The sequence below is a fragment of the Octopus bimaculoides genome, chromosome 5, assembly GCF_046866305.1.
Source record: "Octopus bimaculoides isolate indiv1 chromosome 5, ASM4686630v1, whole genome shotgun sequence".
Classification (NCBI taxonomy): domain Eukaryota; kingdom Metazoa; phylum Mollusca; class Cephalopoda; order Octopoda; family Octopodidae; genus Octopus; species Octopus bimaculoides.
Window position 1 is genome coordinate 111612271 of NC_142932.1, and position 22021 is coordinate 111634291.

The 22021-nt window shown below is 36.6% G+C and overlaps 1 protein-coding gene across 8 annotated transcripts in view; it reads left to right on the plus strand.

The window, feature by feature from the left end:
* Window positions 1-724: 724 nt before the first annotated feature.
* LOC106871754 (uncharacterized) overlaps window positions 725-22021 on the plus strand; it is a 33629-nt gene continuing 12332 nt past the window's right edge. For 3 of the 8 annotated variants that reach the window (XM_014918387.3, XM_014918388.3, XM_089352945.1), the window contains exons 1-3: window positions 725-1126; window positions 5461-5644; window positions 8139-8935. In XM_014918387.3, the coding sequence (XP_014773873.1) occupies window positions 5519-5644; window positions 8139-8935 (923 nt within the window). In that variant the 5' untranslated portion in view covers window positions 725-1126; window positions 5461-5518. Of the gene's footprint in view, window positions 1183-4648; window positions 4772-5460; window positions 5645-8138; window positions 8936-22021 lie in introns of those variants that run through there. The other 5 variants (XM_089352943.1, XM_052968165.2, XM_052968166.2 and 2 more) reach the window with 5 other exon arrangements.

Consider the following 22021-nt stretch of genomic DNA (forward strand, 5'->3'; position numbering starts at 1 on the left):
AGGAGTGGCTGTATGGTAAGTAGCTTGCTTACCAACCACATGGTTCTGGGTTCAGTCCCACTGCGTGGCACCTTGGGCAAGTGTCTTCTACTATAGCCTTGGATTGACCAAAGCCTTGTGAGTAGATTTGGTAGACGGAAACTGAAAGAAGCCTGTCGTATATATGTATATATATATGTATGTGTGTGTGTGTATATGTTTGTGTGTCTCTGTTTGTCCCCCCAAGATCGCTTGACAACCGATGCTGGTGTGTTTACGTCCCCGTAACTTAGCGGTTCGGCTAAAGAGACCGATAGAATAAGTCCTGGGGTCGATTAGCTCGACTAAAAAGCCGTGCTCCAGCATGGCCACAGTCAAATGACTGAAACAAGTAAAAGAGTAAAGAGAAAAAGAGTATGAATGTATGTGTGTGTGTATATATATATACTGCGTATGCATGTATATATATATATATATATATATATATATATATATATATATATTACAATAATTTGGATCTATAAATTGAATAGTGTGTATTATATATGTAGATATGTATATGTATGTTTGTATGTGTGTACGTATGAATGTATGTGTGTATATATATATATATATATATATATATATATATATATATATATATATATATATATATATATATATATAAAAGTATGTATGTGTGTATATATATATATATATATATATATATGTTTGTATGCATGTATATATATAGATATATATATATATTTATATACATATGTATACATGTATATAACGGTATATCGACGTTTTGCGATAGTCTACGTACGAAAATACGCCTCATAGATATTATTTTATGTTGAAAAGAATTATAATTTATGTAATTATAGCATTTTTCGTTTAATTTCCTTTTGTTTTCAATTAATGTTCAAATGTCCGTATTGATTCATATCATGAAATGTTTCCTCAGGAAGACAGACTTTCTTAATTATCGCCATTGTTTTGACTGAAGGCGTCAAAAAAGCAAATAAAATGCTTTAGAATAATATCCCAGACACATTTCTCCTGACAACAGTGCTTTTGCTTTATTCTGAAGAGAAGAACTAACATAAACAAGTACAAAACTAAACATACTTGAAGCTTTGCTATTTGTGAATGGTCTTTTAAGGTGAGACGAAAGGAAAACTATTTTCTAGCCTGGCCATTGATATTAATACGAAACATGTAACACACATTTTGTCTTTTATTTTATCCCCGGTGTTTTTCTTTGTAAAAATTTTATTTGCTTCTCATTATCAGCCAGTTTCCGATGTACACTTGTAAATAACGTTTGGTACATTAGTTTGATGAAAGTTTCTTCTATAGCAAGCACCATACTTCTTAATTAATAATGTAGCAGAGATAATATAACACGTACTCTCTGTGCGTTATTAATTTAAAATCATGTTGTGATATCTTTAATTTACAAGCTCGCATTTTATTTACTAATAAGAATCGAGGTCACTACAAAATCTCTTCCCCTTTATACTTTCCATAAGATTTTCCCTGGATATTTTCCCGCTTTTCTCTAATTTATTTTCAGTATTTCACTGTGAAATACTGTCTTGTCTTAGACATAAAATATAATTTTACAAGCAAGTTATTGCTAATTCTATCATAGAATTAGTTTCCACGTATTTCTAATTTTAACGTTTTTATCATCTTTTTAATAACTTGCCTCAGTTTTCCTCTTGAAAATATTTTCCAATATTGAAATTAAAAACTACAGGTCTTAAATTATTTGTAATTAATGTAAAATTAACTGGAGTCTGTTAATTTTACTTCAGTAACCTAAAACAAAGGGTTGTTGCTCATTAACTGTTATGTATATATATATATATATATATATATATATATATATATATATATATATATATATATCCGTTCATATTTAATGTAATTTTTGATTCTTGTAAAAAATTAAAAAAGCATAGCTAAGTATTACTGTTAAATTTTATTGTAGTTCAATAGATTTCTGTTTGGTAAACGAATAGTCTTTTTGTTTATATATCAAAGTAGTTCCCTGATTCGCTCACCTTAAGTGATTTTATGTTACATTGTGTGCTAATCGAGGGAGTTTCTGTCTAAACGTTGTCACTTGATGTGTTAGAAATAGCAACCTAATCTGCCTCTTAAAAAAAACAAAACGATACCTTAGCAAATGCATCCCTACATACGGTAAATTTTAAAAAATTCTATCTGTCCGAAAACTCTGATCGGTAGATTTTCGGAATAGCTATCATTACTCCTTGGAAAAATAAAAGGGCAAGGAATTGGGTGGTCATTTTTTTTTCCTATAAAAGAATTTTTGTTCAAAAAATTAAATTAATTTTTACATTTACGTCCATCTCCCCCAATGCCATGCTCTTTCCCAGATATGGATGTAATAGTTAATTACAGTAGATTATAGATAGAATGTTTTTGCTCGGTCATGGTTCGCTTCGGGTTAAACAACAGATTACTTTCTAAGACTATATATATATATAGCAGTGCTGTGTGTGTATCAGATTTATGAGCAAATAATTTTAACTCTCGGAAGAGTTTGTAAGCATGAAATATAAGTTTATTATTATTACTCTCTGTAAATTCATTAGAAATTACTATCCTAATTATACTTTACTGTAACAAAATCTGACGTATTAAAATAATATTCTTTATTCTAATAATGAAAGATTGGGGAGTATTCGATTTGACTTAATTTGTAACAAGTAAAACTTGTAAATCTATTCTGTGGGTAGATATTATTTAAATCAATATTTTCAATAATCCAAATCAATTAGTATGTCAATTTTCAGTATTTCTTTGATATTGGTTTCAAATTTTGGCACAAAGCCAGCAAGCTCGGAGAAGTCGGTAAGTTGATTATATCGACTCCAGTACTCAGCTGGTATTTATTTTATTGAATGACAAAGTCTACCTCGGTGGGATTTTGAACCCAGAACATGAAGATGGACGAAATGCCGCTAAGCATTTTGCCCAGCATGCAAGCGATTCATGTCATATTACCATGTGATTGACTTGTATGCATTACGTCAGTTTTGATCGACCTAACCTCCAATTGAGGGCATGTTTGTTGGCCACAGCTGTCTGTCATCTTGCAGATATTGCCTATAATTTAACAGAAATTTTACTAGCGATGTATGATCAAATACTCTAATGTTCAACAATAGAGAAATTATACTTCTCAATTAGATGACAGGCATTATGTACGATTGACAGCTGCTATATTTCCTAGGAGTGATAAGTGGGAAGGACAAAAAAGGTGCATAAAATATTGAAGTAATATCTGACGTGTACCTAAGATATGAGTTAGGAATTCACGGTTCGAGATTTATGGACTTTTGATGGTTTGTTACTTGCAATGAGTAAGTTGTTTAGAGTTGGGACTAGAACTAGTTTGCTGTGTTTCAGACTGTTGTACAGCAATTAACTCTTCTGACGACAACAATTGTGCAATCCAGTGGTCTTTGGCAATGATGGCAGAAGGTATTCAATAAATTGATATAAAATAAAGTAAACTGAACTTTTGAAACAAATTCAAATGATGTTTACATAATGAAGTCAACTAATTTGACATGGGCAAGTTAGCTCTGCTTATGAACATGTAGTGTTTTTAGAAGATGCTGCATGTAAAGGAGAATAACTGTTGTCTGTTGTGAGCTGGTAATCATTGATGATTTATGTGATAAAGTTCATTTTAGAACAATATTTTAAAGAAAAAAAAAATGGCAATGAATATATATGTGACTGAAGAGTTATGTAAAAAAGAAAAAAATGTAGATAAACTAATGTCAATTTGATCTCAAAATTTTAAGGTTATTCATAAATTGATGATCATTTAACTGGTATTCATTAAATTATAATATCATGTATTGCTTCCTATGAAGTTATACTTCATCTCAACCATTTTTAGCATACAAATTTTAGCCTTTAATTTTGAATCCTGATTGTGTGCTTTTACAAAATTACTTTTACTAGTTGTCTTTATTATCTCTTCTTATTATCTCAAAGTCAGTTCTATATAAGTAGTCCTCAGGGTTTTGTTTTTACAATTTCCCAATATTACTGAATTATATATTGTTGCCACTTGATTCATTTCTGTGATAGACAAATACTCTTCAAATTAGCATCCACTACCCTCCTACATATTGGTCTATTCCTTAGATTCATATTTAATGTCCAATAGATTACACTCAAGCCATTTATTTTTCATTCTTTGTACATTCTCTTGTTTTCATTTCCCTCTTCAATTTCAATAAAATATTGCTTTTTGAATCATCTAATGCCGTGGTTCTCAACTATTTTTTACCTTTGAATCCTATTTTTCTCTGGTGGACCTTCAAAGCCTTTCAGTGTTTAAAAAAACCCTATTTATACTTTTATAATTAAATATTATTAGGAATTGTACAAAAAGTTGTTAAAATAATTTATGTGTTGTAGAAGCATAACCAATTTATTGCACATAAATTTTAACAACAAAATCTTATGATGACCTCAGTTGAGAACCTCTGATCCAGTCATTCTTTTGAAAGGTTTATTAAAATTCTGAGAATTTGTCTTAACATTTTTCAGCTACTACTAGCTCTAGTGACTAGTATTGATTATGTCTCATAGATCAATGTTTCTCAACCCGGAATTAAAATTTTTAAGGGTTACAGTTAGTTTGCACATGAAGCCTTATCCTATAAAACATGTTTAAACAAAACAAGCCTAAGGAAGATAATTGTATAACTAAGGGCAGACAATCCAACATAAGTTCATCTTTGGATCAATGGTAAGTTGCCGGACCTCTTGGAAGTAGCCATCAAATTCTTAAAAAAATGAAGAACACCTTGTAGAACATAGACCTAGATATGTAAAAAAAATCCAGGTGAAAGGCTGGATCGCTTTTAACTGTAGGTCTGCTCATCTGTCAAAACAGAGCATATTAATTGAAGAAAGTTCTGGTGCATTTAGAATATTCACAAAGAACATTGCACATAAGGAGCTATAAAATAATAATAACAATGATACACACACACATATATATGTGTGTGTGTGTGGTGCTGCCGCTATGTAAAAACCACCCAATACACTCTGTAAAGTGGTTGGTGTTAGGAAGGGCATCCTTCCTGGGAAACATTGCCAAAGTAGGCAGCAGAGTTTGGCACAGTTTTTTGTCTTGTCAGCTCCTGTCAAACCATCCAATCCATGCCAGCATGGAAGGCAGACGTTAAATGGTGATAATGATGAATTAATAAAAGTTTTCTTGACTTAAAACAATAATTCTTTAATTCTTTTGTGTTATTGCTGCTTTCTAATAAGGAATATTTCAAGAAATTTAATCAAAATACGTACTATGTTTAATGACTTAAAAAAGATACTCGAACATAATAGACACATCCCAAATTTCAGCCCATATATCCAGGGAAAATGTTTTTAGTGCAACTGTCATCAGTTTTTATATTTCTATTATATTTGCAGGTATACCTTGAATTCCTATGTTTCTGAATTCCCCCTACTGTTGTAATATACCTGCAAAATGGTATATGAACAAGCTTACCTGGATCAAGACCATGGCTCTCAAGCAATGACTGTCCTTTGTGAATTATGGAAAAAACAAACTCTCTGTGATGCTACTGTTCAAGCTGGATCATATAAGATTAAAGTAAGAATTCTCTACAATTCCTTGTTAACGTTTTAGCATTCAGATTACTCTGTCAAATGTATTGCTTATTTATTCATATTATTTTGAATTAGTAATGTATTATCTTGTAGATTCAAGATTTCAATGATGTGATTGCTTATTTTGATAATGATATTGTAGGGTAAGTGTGAGAGGCCAGATCTCGGACCTTTGAACATAAAACAGGTAGAATATTCTGGCTGGATTTGGCTGGTTTAAACACTAAAGAGTTAAAGTTCTTTGTCCAAACAAAGCTGTTGCTTTTTGAAGTTGAATGAGGTGCAATAATCAAGTGACTTGAATGGTGTAGTAATGGACTAAATACCTTGTGATCCACCTTCCTGTAACTTGAGGGTGTACACATCTTCACCACCATTTTCTTTTCCAACTAGGGTAACCATGTGTCTCCCCTACAGCAAGACACCTGTTCTTATCCAAGCATACTTTAGCCTCTCATTGCCTAAAATGAAGCTACCTTCCTCAACACTGCTCCCCACTCAGTTGAGAGGTTTTGTCTTGCAATTTACATGACACTGGTACTAGTGACCTCACTAGTACTGCCCTATGTAGGAACCACCCTGTACACTCTGTAAAGTGGTTGGCATTAGGAAGAGCATCCAACCATAGAAATCATGCCAAAACGAGTGAGAGAAGTACTCAATACTCTGAGTTAGATATGAATATTTAAAGTGATATGGCAAGGGGGAGGTAATTCAGTGGATAAAGCAATGACAGAGGGATCTCAGAGACTCAGAAGGAAAGGAATATGCGTATGCTGGTACATAGGGTGAAGACAGGCAATACAGGAAGTGAGGATGAAAGTAGAGTAAGCTGGGCACAAGGAATCTAATGTAGCCACCTACACAGAGGTGATGAGGTGAGGCAGAGGGGTTGAGTGATGAGGATGGTGACATAGTGAATGGAAAAAGTGGGTCTTGTACTTAAAGGAGTGATGGGGAAAGGGTTATGTGTTACATGCAATATAGAGTATGAAAAGCGCTGAGAAAAATTGGTTTAAAAGGGTGAACAATATATATTGTGAAAGATATGTGTTGTACAAAAAAAAAAAGCCAGTCCAGAAATGTTCAGAGTTATTTTGAAGGTCACATGTTTGTAGACTGTAGATAATGCTCACAAATGTTCTCTGAGGGCTTTGTAAAGAGTCATAAATTGATATAAAACTCAAGTAGAGTGAGGAAAAGAATAACAGTTTTTTTTTAAACAGAAAACTGATGTTATTGGAGAAGACTTGTCTAGCCATGGAAGCTGGTGGTAGTGTTGATAGAAATTGGGATTTGGAACTATCTACATCTCTGCCTCCACATTATTCTGTCTCATCACACCACCTATGCAGCAGGCATGACATCAGATCAATCATTATTCAATCCCCCTCCATCACCATACTTATTGCTAGTTGTCATTCTTACTGTCTTTAATCACTTTCTTCTGCATTACTCATTGATATCATTGACAATAGCCATCACTCTTTCTCTCTCTCTCTCTCTATTACCATCACCTGCCTTTATTACCAATCATCACTCTTTCTTTCTCTCTCTCTCTCTCATTATTCTTGTATCATTCATTGTTGACATACATCAATTACTCTCTCTCTCTCTCTTTCTCTCTCTCTCTCTCTCTCTCTCTCTCTCTCCATTCATTCTCTGTTATTTCCATTACTTTCATTTGCATTTTGTTGTACATGCATATTGATGTTGTACATCCAGCATAGCATGTTAGCTTCATTTCTTTCTATTCTTCACATATCCTCTGCATTCATAACAAACATACAATCTGAGAAATAGGCCTTCTATTGCCAGTAAATCAATAGTTCTCTTATCTTTCTCTAGCTGGTTCTTATTCTAGCAACTATACTTTTAGAACGTTCTCCTCCACTACTAATTAAGTCACCTAGGTAACAGAAACTATCTACAACCTTTGGGAAACCTCCTGGCTATTTGAGAAAATCTATTTTCTGTGTCTTCTTAGTGTGTATTGCTTCTTTGCACCTGCCACAAACAAAGTCTACTTTCTCTATTAATATTTCGGTGATTCCACTGTACCTCTTATGTGTCCATAGTTTACACTGGGTACACAATATGGAATTTCTTCTGCCCATTTTCCTAGAACTTTGGTCTTTGCTAAGTTAACTTTAAGGCCCTTTGATCCCAAGTTTTCCCAAGCCCTGCTGGACTCGTACCTTGCTACCATGTCAGCAACTGATAAGCTGTTTGTTCTTGGAGATTTTAATGCAAGAACAACCGCCACATGAACTATGCACCAAATATGATCTGGCCATGGCTACTAACATCTTTTTCTAGGTTGTTTCAAAGAGGTTTTACAGCTGATGTCCTCTGCAATTTAAGCAATGGTATCTGTTGGACTACATACTTAGCTAATATCTTGCATGCGCGTGTGTGTGCATACATGAAATTTATATGAAATGTGTATATTTATGACATTTAACAATTTGTTGTAGGTTCACAAGACAGTGCTAATGGTGGCTAGTCCAACGTTGTTGGCGTTGTGTCAGAATGGACCTTGTGAAGGACATCTTCAAGTTCAATTACCAATTAATCTCCGTGGTGTGGATGCTCTTCACTGTTTTATAATGTATCTTTATGAAGGACTCCTAAATTTAAATGAAGAGAGTGTAATGGAGGTGCTTAATATAGCATCTTATCTTCAAGTAGAAACTGTAGTAAAATTTTGTCTCTCTTTCTTGGACTCTGCAAAGGAACAAAATGTTGTACTTAAAGCTGCTCTCTCCTCTCCATATGACACTTGTTTGTATAAAGTACTTAATGAATCATTATCCAAATCATCAGAATCAATCACTAATAAAAATAGTAATTGGGTTTACCAACCTGAAAGTACCAATATTAAAACTAAAATCATCCATAAACCTGTCAGTTTGTCCTCATCAGAAACAAGCATTGTTATTTCTGAACGGAAAGATAAAAGCTTTTATGTTGAAAATTTAAATTTCAAGGGCAACTCACTTTCCTCTTCTCAGGCTGGAGAAAGTTCTTCATCTAAGAATGTTTCTGAAGCTTCAAATGAAGCCGTCCAAATACAGTATAATATAATTGATGATGAAATCAAACCAAATATAGCACCCCAGAATTCTTCAACTTCTGAAAACTTTGTAGTACAAGAAATATCAGAAACATACTCATTTTCACAAAATAACAATCATTCTTCTCCCTCATCTGATTCTCATTTATTAAAATTAAAAGAAACCAATCATAAAGTTGACTCAAAATTGCATCATAGGTAAGTACACGTTTTCTAAGAAATGATTAGTTTAAATGAATTGTTTTCAGCATTATAATTTCAGAAGCTGCTGTCATTGTAAATCATAAGTACTCTTTAACCTTTTTGATATCAATCTGCCTGAGGCTGCCCTTAGTTTTATGGTACACATTTCCTATTTTAAAGTGATCTGCATTAAGGTCTTCCATGTAAATTTTATGTTAATTTATGTTCCAAATGCCAACTTCATAATGACAGTTACTTTACTAAATTTGTCATTATTTTCAAAATTAATTGAAACAAAGTCGGTGAATTTCAACAGAAATATGGCAATGAAAGGAGATAAGGAAATAGAAAAAAGTGCAACTGTCTCTAAGAATAAAATAATTAAAATTCTGATAGTTTGTTGATGCCATGTTGAAAATGATGCCTCTCTATTTTTAATATTCATTCAAGAATAAATCATTCTGATTGAGTTTGAAAGATGAAAATTTATTTGTTTTGGTAAACATTTAATAAAAAAAAAACGTTTGTTTGGAAACCGTTTCCTGTCACTCTCTGTCGACATCCTTTTTCCTTTTCATAAGGTGTAGTTCATAATGCACCATAATTGATGACATGCAAAATGCACTTGTCTAAAAACGAAAGGTTTCAAAAAAATCCACCCTGGGTCCTGTATGCAAAGCTAGTCTTCCCATAAGCTAGTTTTGTCTCTGATGCTAACTACTATTATGGACTTATTTTAATCAAGACAGTCTCTTCTACCTAATCTATCTTTTACTTGTTTCAGTCATTAGACAGTGGCCATACTGGGGCACCACCTTGAAGAAATTTTAGTTGTATGAATTGATCACAGTATTTATTTTTTTTCTTTAAAGCCTTGTACTTATTCTATTAGTCTCTTTTGCAGAACTAATAAGCTATGGGGATGTGAGCATACCAGTGCTGATTGTCAAGCTGTGATGGGTGACAAAAGACAGAGCTTCTGTCTACCACATCCACTCACAAGGCTTTGGTCGGCCCAAGGTTATAGTGGAAGACACTTGCCCAAGGTGCCACACAGTGGGACTGCATCCAGAACCATGTGGTTGGGAAGCAAGCTTTTTACCACACAGCCACACTTGACTCTATATTAATAATATTTAGTTAAACATGACATTTTTATTATTATTTCTATTGCTATTATAACTGAAGTGCTTTTGTAATGTTTTGCAATGTACTGCTAGATTGCTTTAAATATTTACATGCTTTAAGCACTAAAAACTTCTTTTCTTGAATATATGCTGCTGAAATTGGGGATGTGTCTAACATGCTCAGGCATCTTTTATGCCATCAAATACAGTATTTGATGTTGTGCACTCAATAGTGATCAATTTGCTCTACTTTAGCCATTGGTCTCTGGCTGTATCATCATTAACTTATATCTTTTACAAAACTCTTTTAACATGATAACATTTTGTAGCTTGATTTTTGTGTTTCAGAAATGTGACTAATTGGCCTCTTTATAGTATGTGCAATCAAAATTAATCATTTTAAATATAGAATTATATTAGCTTAGGAAAAAAATTTCTGCACTTGCAATTAACCATGTATTATTGTTGTTATTCGTGGGAAATTATGGATATGAAAGAGAGTTGATGTCCATCTTTTATTCTATTTGTTAGAGTTCCAGTTTGTTGTTCATGCTTTACAGAATAGAACTGTTCCAATTCAAGTATTGAAAAGTAGCATTTTAATTTCATCATCACCAATATTTAACGTCCTCTTTTCTATGCTTGCATGGGTGGAATGGAATTTGTTGAAGCTGATCTTCTACAGGCAGATGCCCTTCCCCTCATCAACACATACCTGTTTCCAATTAAAATGATATTTCCCCAGGGCCAGACATGTTTTTCATGGAAGACTGGAAACGAGCAACATCATCATCATCATCATCGTTTAACGTCTGTTTTCCTTGCTGGCATGGGTTGGACGGTTTGACTGCGGACTGGCAGACCAGTAGGCTGCACCAAGCACCAATCTGATCTGGCAAGGTTTCTGCGGCTGGATGCCCTTCCTAATGCCAATCACTCTGAGAGTAGTGGCTACTTTTTATGTGCCACTGGCATGGGAGCCAATCAGGAGGCACTGGCATCAACCATGTGACCTTGCTGCTTATTTACGACCATCACATGATGACAGGATAGTTTACACATACCCTCCTTACACACTTATACGACAAGCTTCTTTCAGTTTCTGTGTACCAAATCCACTCACAAGGCTTTGGTTGGCCTAAGGCTATAGTAGAAAACACTTGCACAAAGTGCTGTGCAAGATCACATGGTTGGTAAGCAAAACTTATTTAACTCACAATCATCCCTGCACCTATCTGTAACTTAATCCAAAATAAGTTAAATTTACATGCTGCTAGCCTTGGTGATGAGTGTCTTTTTTTAAAAACATGAATTTTTTTTTTTGTTTTTACATAGGCACAGAACCTCATATGTAGGGGAAGACATCAGTAAGCAATGAAATGTTAATAATGTACACTTACTGCAGTTTTCATCAATTTAAGACATTAAAAGCCTGTTATTTCATGATTAGAAAACAAAGCTAAATATAATTAAATATTCGTTTTTCTTAAAAATTATAAATTATAAAAAGTTTATTTGCACATCTTTTTTCTTCTTCTGTGGAATTTTAATATTCATGGTGAAATATGACATAATTTTGCATGAGAATACAAATTTAGTCTTTCTGTAAAATGATTTGATTGACTCCTGTAATAAGACTACAGGCCCGATCTAGCAGTTCATCATTTTTTAACTAAAAGGAAGTCGGGTCATTCCTTCAAGGATACACATCATCATCATATGTTCATGTTCCATGCTGGCATGGGGTGGACAATTTGATCAGGATCCAATGATTCCAGCGACTGCATTATGCTCCAGTGTCTGCTTTGGCACTATTTCTATGGCTGGATGTCCTTCCTAATGCCAAGCACTTCACAGTGTGTACTGGGTGCTATTTTTAGGTCACTGGCACTATTGAAGTCACCATGTAGCTCATCTTTCAAACCCGATATTGAATGATTTATGCTTGAGGCTTTTCTCTAATGAATATTAAAAATTGAGGAGGAGTGTGTGTGCTGCATTGTTATGTTAGATGGGGGTTAAGATGTGAGAGAAGAGGTTGGGGTAGAGCAGGTTCAAGTAGAGGAGCTACACAGCTACTCACATTTAGGAGAGAGAGTGAGAATGAAATAGTGGTATCTCCAAAAAGACAGATAGTGGTGATGAAGTGTCCAGGTAATACCTCAGGTAGAAGGACCAGTAGTGGGTCCACACCACCCTTACCAGAGCATGTTCCGTGGACCGTGCATCTGCTCTCTCCCCCCCACATCCGCCCCGCTGTCTCCTGTTTCCCCTCACCTACCACCCCACCACCCTACCTCTCCAACGCACCATTCTCTGAGCCTTCTGGCGACTCCAGTCCGACCCCTCCACTTCACACATCTTCCCTAACCGACCCCTCCCCTCCAAACGAACCCACAACCTCCGAGACCTCTTGGTCCACAGCTTCTTCCCTAACCCAACCTCCCAACCCTGCTTGTTCCCCGCTTGGCTGACCGGTTCATGGAATTCCTCTGAGACATCCGACTTGGCATTGATACCCCAGTCTCGCACCATTTCCGCTCTACTGGTCACTCTTTGCAACACCTGTCTGTGTTTGGGTTGTCCTTGCACAGGGGCCATCTGGACTCCCGTTTTCGCTGTGAAGAGGGATTAATCTTCTCTCTTCGTTCCTTTGTGCCACATGAGTTCAACTCTCCTCCTCTCTTCATCTAACCCTACTCCTCTCTCCTCTCTTGCTCCGACTCCTAACTTCTCTTTACTCCTACTCTCCTTCTCTCTTCTCTTCACTCCTACCCACCTTATCCCTTCCCCCTCTCCCTTCATCGTCACCCCTCCCTCGTAACCCCACCCCTACACAATCCAACCTCACCTCTATCCATCCCATCCCACCCACCCCATCCCTTATACCCACTCCCACATACCCCACCTCTGCCCACCCCCCAGCTGTTTGTTGCCTACACCACCTGACTTTGTCTTTTGTTTTTTTTTGTGAATTCTCCCCCTATATATATATATATATATATATATATATATATATATATGTGTGTGTGTGTGTATGTGTGTATACATACATATATATATATATACCACACCAATACCCTCGCATCACACCAAGCACACACTACAACTGACCAACTACTTTCTCCCTTTCTCCCTTCCCCCATTTTCACACTACATACGTCAAGATCACCAGCAGTCTACCTCCCACACACAGCCCCTCGTTCCCGATCACCGTTTGTTATCTCCCCCTTTCTTAGCTCTCCTGAAATAAGAATTTCTAACTTCCGGTCAGTCATTGTTATGATCGGCCATTATTATGATTGACCGTTGACTGAACACTATTCAATTTTTTTTCTCCGTGTTTTTCTCCTTGTCTCCGTATTCTTTCTGTTGAAGAGCGTAGCTCGAAACGTCAAAGACTTTCCGTATTCCCGAGCGTCATACTAATATATACTTTTGTTATTTACACCACCTGTCCTCGTCTGTTGTTATTTTTTGTATATTCTCCCATATATATATACATACATAGCCACATACATACATGGCCTTGTCTCAAACCATTTTCAATGGAACTATGCAAATGACCATGTCTCAATGTGTGCCATGAAAATTTTGGCACCAAGTAATAAATGTTTCAGTGAAGTTAACAATTTTTGTGGGGTTTTGAATGGCTATGTGACTTCTTGGCTGATAGTGTCTCAGTTTCAACATAGCCTCATACCAAATCACTTGCCATACCTCTGAAGACCACACAGACACACACACGCACACATGCATGCACGCACACACACACACACACACAGTCATTTACTGGTTGGTGTGCATATACATATACGTATGTTCATGTGTACATACATGACATTGCATGGCCATGTGGTTAGGGTGCTGCATTCCTGATTGCAAGATCATGGTTTCAGCTTCTGAACTGGGTGGTGCATTGTGTTCTTCTGCAAAGCTCTTCATCTCACACTGCTCTTTGATACATGACGTGTGGGTTACCCTGTGAACCTGTTTAGGCAAAGTTGATTCGATGGAGGGAGTGAGTGAGGTAACGTACACTTGATCACTATTGACAAATCATTTGTCAGGTTGTTCATCAAGGAATTGCAGAACCGTCTTTTTTGGACTACATGTGACTTCCATCGCATATATTTATACATACATACAATTTTCCATGTCTACTGAGATTTCGATACTTCTATTGAACTTCAGGAGACAACAAATCTAAAATCCAAAAATATTGTCAGTCAAGCCTAGTTATCTGATTATCTTCAATGCAGTCAGATTCTCTCTGATACTAAAAAACTAATCTCGAAAAAGGAAAGTACATATGTAATTGAATTTTATTTATTTTAAGATCATGCTGGCACCACATAAAAAGCATCCAGTATATTCTGTAAATTGAAGGGCATCCAGCCATAGAAACCATGTCAAAACAGACAACTGGAGCCCGGTACAACACTCTGGCTTGCTAGCTCCTGTCAAACCGTCCAACCCATGCCAGCATGGAAAACAGACAATTAATGATAATGATGATGGTGAAGCTTTTTTTTAGTTGTCCTATCTTTTAGTTTTAACTTTGCTATACTTTAGATTTCTGAACTTGTGAAAAAAGATGTTCTTGATTTTCTTTTATTAAATTGTTTTAGTCATTTTTTTTATACCCTTTTACTTTACAGCCTTTTGATAAACACATCGTCTTTTTTTTTCAGTTTTGTATGTTTTGTCTTATGCTTAATTCTTTGTAAATTTTATAAATAATTTTAAAAGAAATCCACAATGGCATAGTTATAATCTTTAAATTCAACCTTTAACAGGTTAGGATGCTAGAGAGTAACTTGATGTTTCACTTTGTTCATGTATGTTGCATGCTTTCAATGAATATAATCCATCCATCTTGATTACTTGCTATTCTTGGTAGGGTCATGGGAGTAGAGTTCTCAGGCTCCTTCTCCATATAGTTCTATCAGATGCAGCTGTCATTAGACTTTCTTGCTGGATTTCCAACCATCCAACCATCTTGTTCTTGGTCTGTCCCTGGTCACCTTCCAGTTGGCTTAGCTTGAAGAATCTGTCTTTCAATTCTTTACTATCACATTCTAATCACATGTCCATAGTATCAGATCGGTGACCTGTCAGTGTAGAAGCGGCATCTCGACTTGGAGAGATTCCTTGATCTGTGAGTTATGCTGCACCATGTTGAGTAACATTATTTCAGAGATCCTTTGGAGGAATGCCATTTCTGCCACTTGCATTCCTGATTATACTCTTTTGGTCATTACTCAAGATTCATGACCATAGGTGAGTGTTTGGGAGTAGTGACACTTTAAATTGAGAAGTTGAGCAAAGTCAATGGTATCTAAGGAGCTAGGAGTCATTTGTGGTCCAATAAATTGACATGTCAGAGATTTTCTTTTTTTTTTTGTGTGTGTGTGGAAGATGCATAGGTACAATAAACACTGAAAATGTACAGAAAATAGACTCCATCAACTGCCAGAGAGGTAAGCGAGAGGTAGTAAATAGCTTCCATTATCTAGGTGACTGAGTTAGTAACGATGGTGGGTGCTCCGAGAGCGTTGCTGTGAGAATAAGATTAAGCTGGGCAAAGTTCAGAGAGCTCCTACCTCTGCTGGCAACAAAGGGCCTCTTCCTCAGAGTGAAAAGCAGATTGTATGGTGCCTGTGTGTGAACAGCTATGCTACATGGCAGTGGAACATGGGCTGTGACAGCTGAGGGCATGCGTAGGCTTGAAAGAAATGAAGCCAGTATGCTTCGCTGGATGTGCTGCATCAATGTGCATGTTTGACAGTGAAAGCATCTTGAGAGAAAAGTTGGGCATTAGAGGCGTTGTGTGTGATGTACAAGAGACAATTGTGCTGGTATGGTCATGTGATGCATATGGACGAGGACAGCTGTGTAAAGAAGTGCTGATCTCTAACTGTGGAGGGAACCTGTGGTAGAGATAGACCCAGGAAGTCATGGGACGAAGTGGTGAAGCATGATCTTCGAACTTTGGGCCTCACGGAGGCAATGACTAGTGACTGAGACCTTTGATGATATGCTGTGCTTTAGAAGACCCGTCAAGTCAAGTGAAATTGTAGTCCTGGCTGATGCTGGTGTCATGTAACTGGCATCCATGCCGGTGGTATGTGAAAAGCCCCTTTTGAGCATTGGGCTTCATGGAGGCAATGACTGAGACCTTTGGTATTGTGTTGTGCTTGAGAAGAAGACCCATCAAGCCAAGTGAAATCACTATCATGGCAGATACTAGTGTCATGCAAATGGCACCCATGCTGGTGGCATGTAAAAGCACCCATTACACTCTCGGGGTAGTTGGTATTAGTAAAGGCATCCAGCTATAGAAACCATGCCAAATCAGACTGGAGTCTGGTACAGCCTTCTAGCTTGTCAGCCCTGGTCAAACCGTCCAACCCATGCCGGCATGGACAACGGACATTAAATGATGATGATGATGATATATATCATTTACCATCCGTTTTCCATGCTGGCATGGGTTGGACAGTTTTACAGGATCTGGCAAGCCACAGGGTTGTACTGAGCCCCAGTCTCAGTTGACATGTTTTTTTAATAATTGAATGCCCTTCCTAATGCCACCACCTTACAGTGTGAAGTGAATATTTTTTCCCCCTTGTTAAGCAATGGCATGCAACCTCATTCTCCATGGAATTCACCTACTGCAGTTTTCCAGGTCGACCAGTCTACTATTTCCTGCAGAAGATTGGTCTGGAACCCAGGCAGCTGAAGAGAGCCATGAAGGAGATAGGCACAGCAGCTGAAACCAACTCAAGGTGGTTATGGCTGATTAGAGACCGCAATTAGAATCTTTCTGCAGGTGAAGACTAGATCAGTTCTTGCTGCCCTACTCAGGTAATGTGTACAGGCTAAAGGCAAAACACTTGTGACCCTGAGATACCTGTTGATAATATTGAAGGATTACTAGCATTGAGGTGGATTTAGAAGAATTTTCCAAACCTCTGAGTAGCTCCTGCAGTTTCTACATGTGCAAAGCATCTCTGATGTTAATGTCACCTGAAGAAAGGATTACCTCCCTTATACTAACTGTAACCAGTATGTAAAAGACGTGCAAAATTGCTTTATCATAACCAAAATACCAACATTTGGAGAGAGTATACACATATATGAGTATTATTTTGATGCCAAAATTCCTTCAGGTTCTTGCAGTTTCACATTTGTGATCATCTTGTTACTGAAGATCATAAATATGATGCTAGTGGGTGTATCTTATCTTCCAACTTCAAAATAAAATCTATAAATTGAGTACATTTTTCTCCAGTTTGTAAATGCAAGCATTTAATGAATTATTCACATGTGTCTCTATTTCTATATGTAAACACATTTGTCTGTATATTTGTATATTTGATGAAGATGGTGATGGTGGCACGTGAAAAAATATTCGAGTGAGGTTGTTGCCAGTTCCGCTGGACTGGCTCCTGTGCCGGTGGCACGTAAAAAACACCATTTGAGCGTGGCCATTGCCAAGTACTGTCTGACTGGCCTTCGTGCCGGTGGCACATAAAAGCACCCACTACACTCTCGGAGTGGTTGGCATTAGGAAGGGCATCTAGCTGTAGAAACTCTGCCAGATCAGATTGGAGCCTGGTGCAGCCATCTGGTTTGCCAGTCCTCAGTCAAATCATCCAACCCATGCCAGCATGGAAAGCAGACATTAAACGATGATGAAGATGGTGAGCAAGCAGAATCATTAGCATGTCAGACAAAATGCTTAGCATCATTTCATCTGTTTTTACATTCTGAGTTATAATTTTACTGAGTTCAGCATTGCCTTTCATCCTTTCAGGGTCGAGGAAACAAGTACCAGTTACATACTGGGGTTGATGTAATTGACTAGCTCCCTCCCTTCCACCAAATTTCAGGCCTTGTGCTTATAATAGGATATTTGTATATTTGATTACCAGTTTTTCTCTCATGGCGAAGAATGGTGGCAATAATTTATAAGAAATGACTCTGATTTCTTTATCCTTCCAGACTGGATGACACTTGTATAGGTTGTATTCTGAAGCTAGCATTACAAATGAAAATATTACTTGAATTCATGACTGTTATCCTTTCTCCTATGTGCACAAAGCCTGAAATTTGGTGGGTGGGGACTAATCAATTACATCAACTGATATTTATTTCATTGACCCTGAAAGGATGAAAGGCAAAGTTGAACTTGGCAAAATTTTTAACTGTTTAGGGAGTTTCAGCTCTTTCAACATTTGACCCCTCACCCAGATGATCCAGCCAGGGTTGATCATATCCCAGTATGCATCCCTGTAGCAGCCAACCATTGGTCTGTCCCCTTTATTCAGATCCATCTAGGGGCCCTCTCAGCCCTTTTTGTGGTTGAATCTGTGTTCTTCCTCTTTGCTAGACCTGTAACTCAGCCAGAGCTTTGCAGAGTAAACTCCCCACCAAATATTGCAAGTCTTTTTTGCCTTAGTTGTTTCTCATTTGTTATCATAAAACAATTCTTTCTACTTCTTATGGGTATATATGTGGACTAGTGGAGGTATGCAGCCTAGTGGTCAGGGTGTTGGACTCATGATTATAAGATTTTGGTTTTGATTCCTGGAGCAGGCAATGCATTATGTTCTTGAGCAAAACACTTCATTTCACATTGCTCTGGTCCACTCAGCTGGCAAAAATGAGTAATCCTGCTATGGACTGGTGTCCTGTCCAGAGAGGAATATATAAGCCACATAAACTGAGCAACTGGCCTTAGGAGTCTAGATGACTTGCAAGGAGTTTTATATATGAGGACTATAAACGGAATCTTGAGTTACTATGATATTTCCTCTCACAAACCTAATTGGTATTATCTCACACCCTATGAGCCACACAAGAATGCTTCTAAGTATTTGCTCAACTTGTTAGAAATAGCACCCAAAGGCGGTGAGCTGGCAGAAATGTTAGCACGCTGGGCGAAATGCTTAATGGTATTTCATCTGCTGTTACATCCTGAGTTCAAATTCCGTCGAGGTCGACTTTCCCTTTCATCCTTTCGAGGTCGATAAATTAAGTACCAGTTACGCACTGGGGTCGATGTAATCGACTTAATCCCTTTGTCTGTCCTTGTTTGTCCCCTCTATATTTAGCCCCTTGTGGGCAGTAAAGAAATAAATAGCACCCAAATCTCTCTTAATTCACACCCTACCATCTTAAAAAGAAAAGAAGGACATTGTATATTTAATATATGTTGGACTACATTGCATAAATATAATGTCTGGGAATAAGACAGGATAGTCTTCACAGGAGTGCCATTGATCATAGGTCAACTTGATCAGGACAACCCTGGGGCTAAGCAATAACAACAACAACAACAGCAACCACAACTTGTCTCTCTGCTACCAGTAATATTCAGCTTCTCTTGCAGTCTCAACTCGTCCTACTGTTTATATCTATCTTCTTTACACAGTATTTCCATCTTACTGCAATCTTAAAACAACTATTTGCCTACACACTACTGCTGCTACTGCCCCTGCTGCCACTTTCCTTGTTTCCACATTAACATCAACAAAGCTGAAACTGATGAATTTAATAAAAGAATTGGCGCGATTAATTGATAATCTTTATGTATAATTCACACCATTACCATATTTAGTGTGTACAACACAGGCTCAGTATTTTATCATCATCATCATAATTTAATATCTGTTCTTTGTTGACATGGGTTGGACAGTTCGACAGGATTTGCTTAGCTTGAGGGTTGTGTTGGTCTCCAATGTCTGCTTTGGTAAGGTTTCTACAGCTTGATGCCCTTCCAAATTCCAATCTTTACAAAGATCACTGGGTGTTTTTTTTTTTTTTGACATCATCATGTATCTATGGTTTTATTGCATAATTTGTTGTACTGCATCTTGGATTTTGTTTTATGGCTGACTACCATTTCTAGGAGACACACGACTTAGTGGTTAGGGGATTGCACTCATAAGCATAAGAATGTGATTTCAATTCCTGTACTGGGCAATGTGCTGTGTTCCTGAGCGAAACACTTCATTTCATGTTGCTCCAGCCCACTCAGTTAATGAAAACGAATATCCCTGTAACAAACTGATGTCTCATCCAGGTGGGGAATATATATGTCACAGAATGCAGGAAACTGACTTTACGAGACTTTGACTTAGGAAGGACCTTTTTTGATACTTTGATCTTTTATAGAATAAACCATTGTGATAAGTATGGTTATGATTTTTGTTGAACTTCCGCTGCTAAGGTTGCCTTCTGTATATCTATATCTGCTGTCACTGTATCATAATCTTTGCAAAAGAGAAAGGCAGGTGGCAAAAGAAAATTAGTGAGAAGTTTGCTTTGAGATTCATTGTTATTCAGCAAACCTATTATTTTCAGATCAGCATGGTTTATATCATTCCTAGTTACACAGTTAACCAACATCTGAACATTTTTGTTTCATATAAATTTGTGTGATGGGTTGTTTCACTACTTAAACCCATTTTGTTTCATATAAATTTGTGTGATGGGTTGTTTCACTACTTAAACCCATGACCAAGCTGTGTAGGTATGTATATTATGACTGTAGCATTTGAGAGGACATTGTCTCAGATAAGGCTACATATGTAGTTTTATTTGCATTTGAAGAGTAAACTATCACTTCATTTGGGAGACTGTGACATTTGTATTGGCTATATTACCAACATTGAGTTCCTACATTAGAGTTATGATTATTTCATTTCTGAAGATCTCTGCCATATCACTCTTTGACTAGTTCCAAGCTTTAAATCTTCATTTTAATTTTTCTCTCAAAGATAACCATAAAATATACTCTTTACAATGTTCAAAAAGTTCTATAGAAGTAGTTGAAAGCTTCTGTTAACTATGCAATGCAATTAACAGTGGTGGAGGCTACTCTGAAATCATAGTAATCAAAATAAGAACAGGATGGTAAAAATTCAGAGAGCTATTTCCTCTGCTGACACTAGGGGATTCTCTGTTTGTGCAAAGGGTAGATTGTACAATGACTGTATATGAACTATAATAATGCATGGTAGTGAGACATAGATACTGAATGTCGAGGATATACAAAAGTAGGAAAGAAATGAAACTAGCGTTCTCCATTGGATGTGTAATGTTAGTGTGCATGGACAATGGACTGAGAGCAAAACAAGGTATAAAATGAACTGGATGTTTTGCAAGAGAGTCAATACATGGGGATGATGGTAATTGGGTAAAGAGGTACCAGGAGATCCATGTGGAAAGAGCCAGTGCAAGAGGGAGATATGGGCAGAAGTGGCGAAAGTTGATCTCAGGATGTTGAAATCACAAAAGAAATGACATAAGAATGGAACAAATGATAGGACATGAAATGGGAGAAGTGAATGTAAAAATGATGTTGAATTAACATTATTTTGACAAATAACTAGAAATGTTGGAAAATATTATAAGTTTACTATGGGCAAGGTTTGTGCTTGTTCAAAAGTCATGGCTATCTGTAGCTAAAAGATATTTGAAAGAACTTCTGTATATTCAAGAGAGTTTTGTTTGTATATTAGATAACGTAAGTAAAATTCAACTTCTGTAGAATGAAGCTACTAAGGTTTGACTAAAATAGAAGTTGGAGGAAAATGGATGTTGTAAACTCCTTCAACTTTAAGTTGAGTCAGAAGAAATTTCAGTCTCAACTGATTTAGCATGATGTAACCCTTCACTTGAAATGCTAGTATAATATGAATATAACCTTATATAATACTAGTATAACTTAATAGACTATTAGTATAACTTGTTAACACCAGCAACAAAATACTTTTCACTGAATATTAAAAAAGAAAAACAACCACCAACAAAATCCCAAAATAATATACATACATATGTACTATTGGATTCAATATTAATTTAGGTTAGGCAGTGAGCTGGCAAAATGCTTAGTGGCATTTTGTCTGTCTGTACATTCTGAATTCAAGTTCTATCAAAATTGACTTTGTTTTTTATCCTA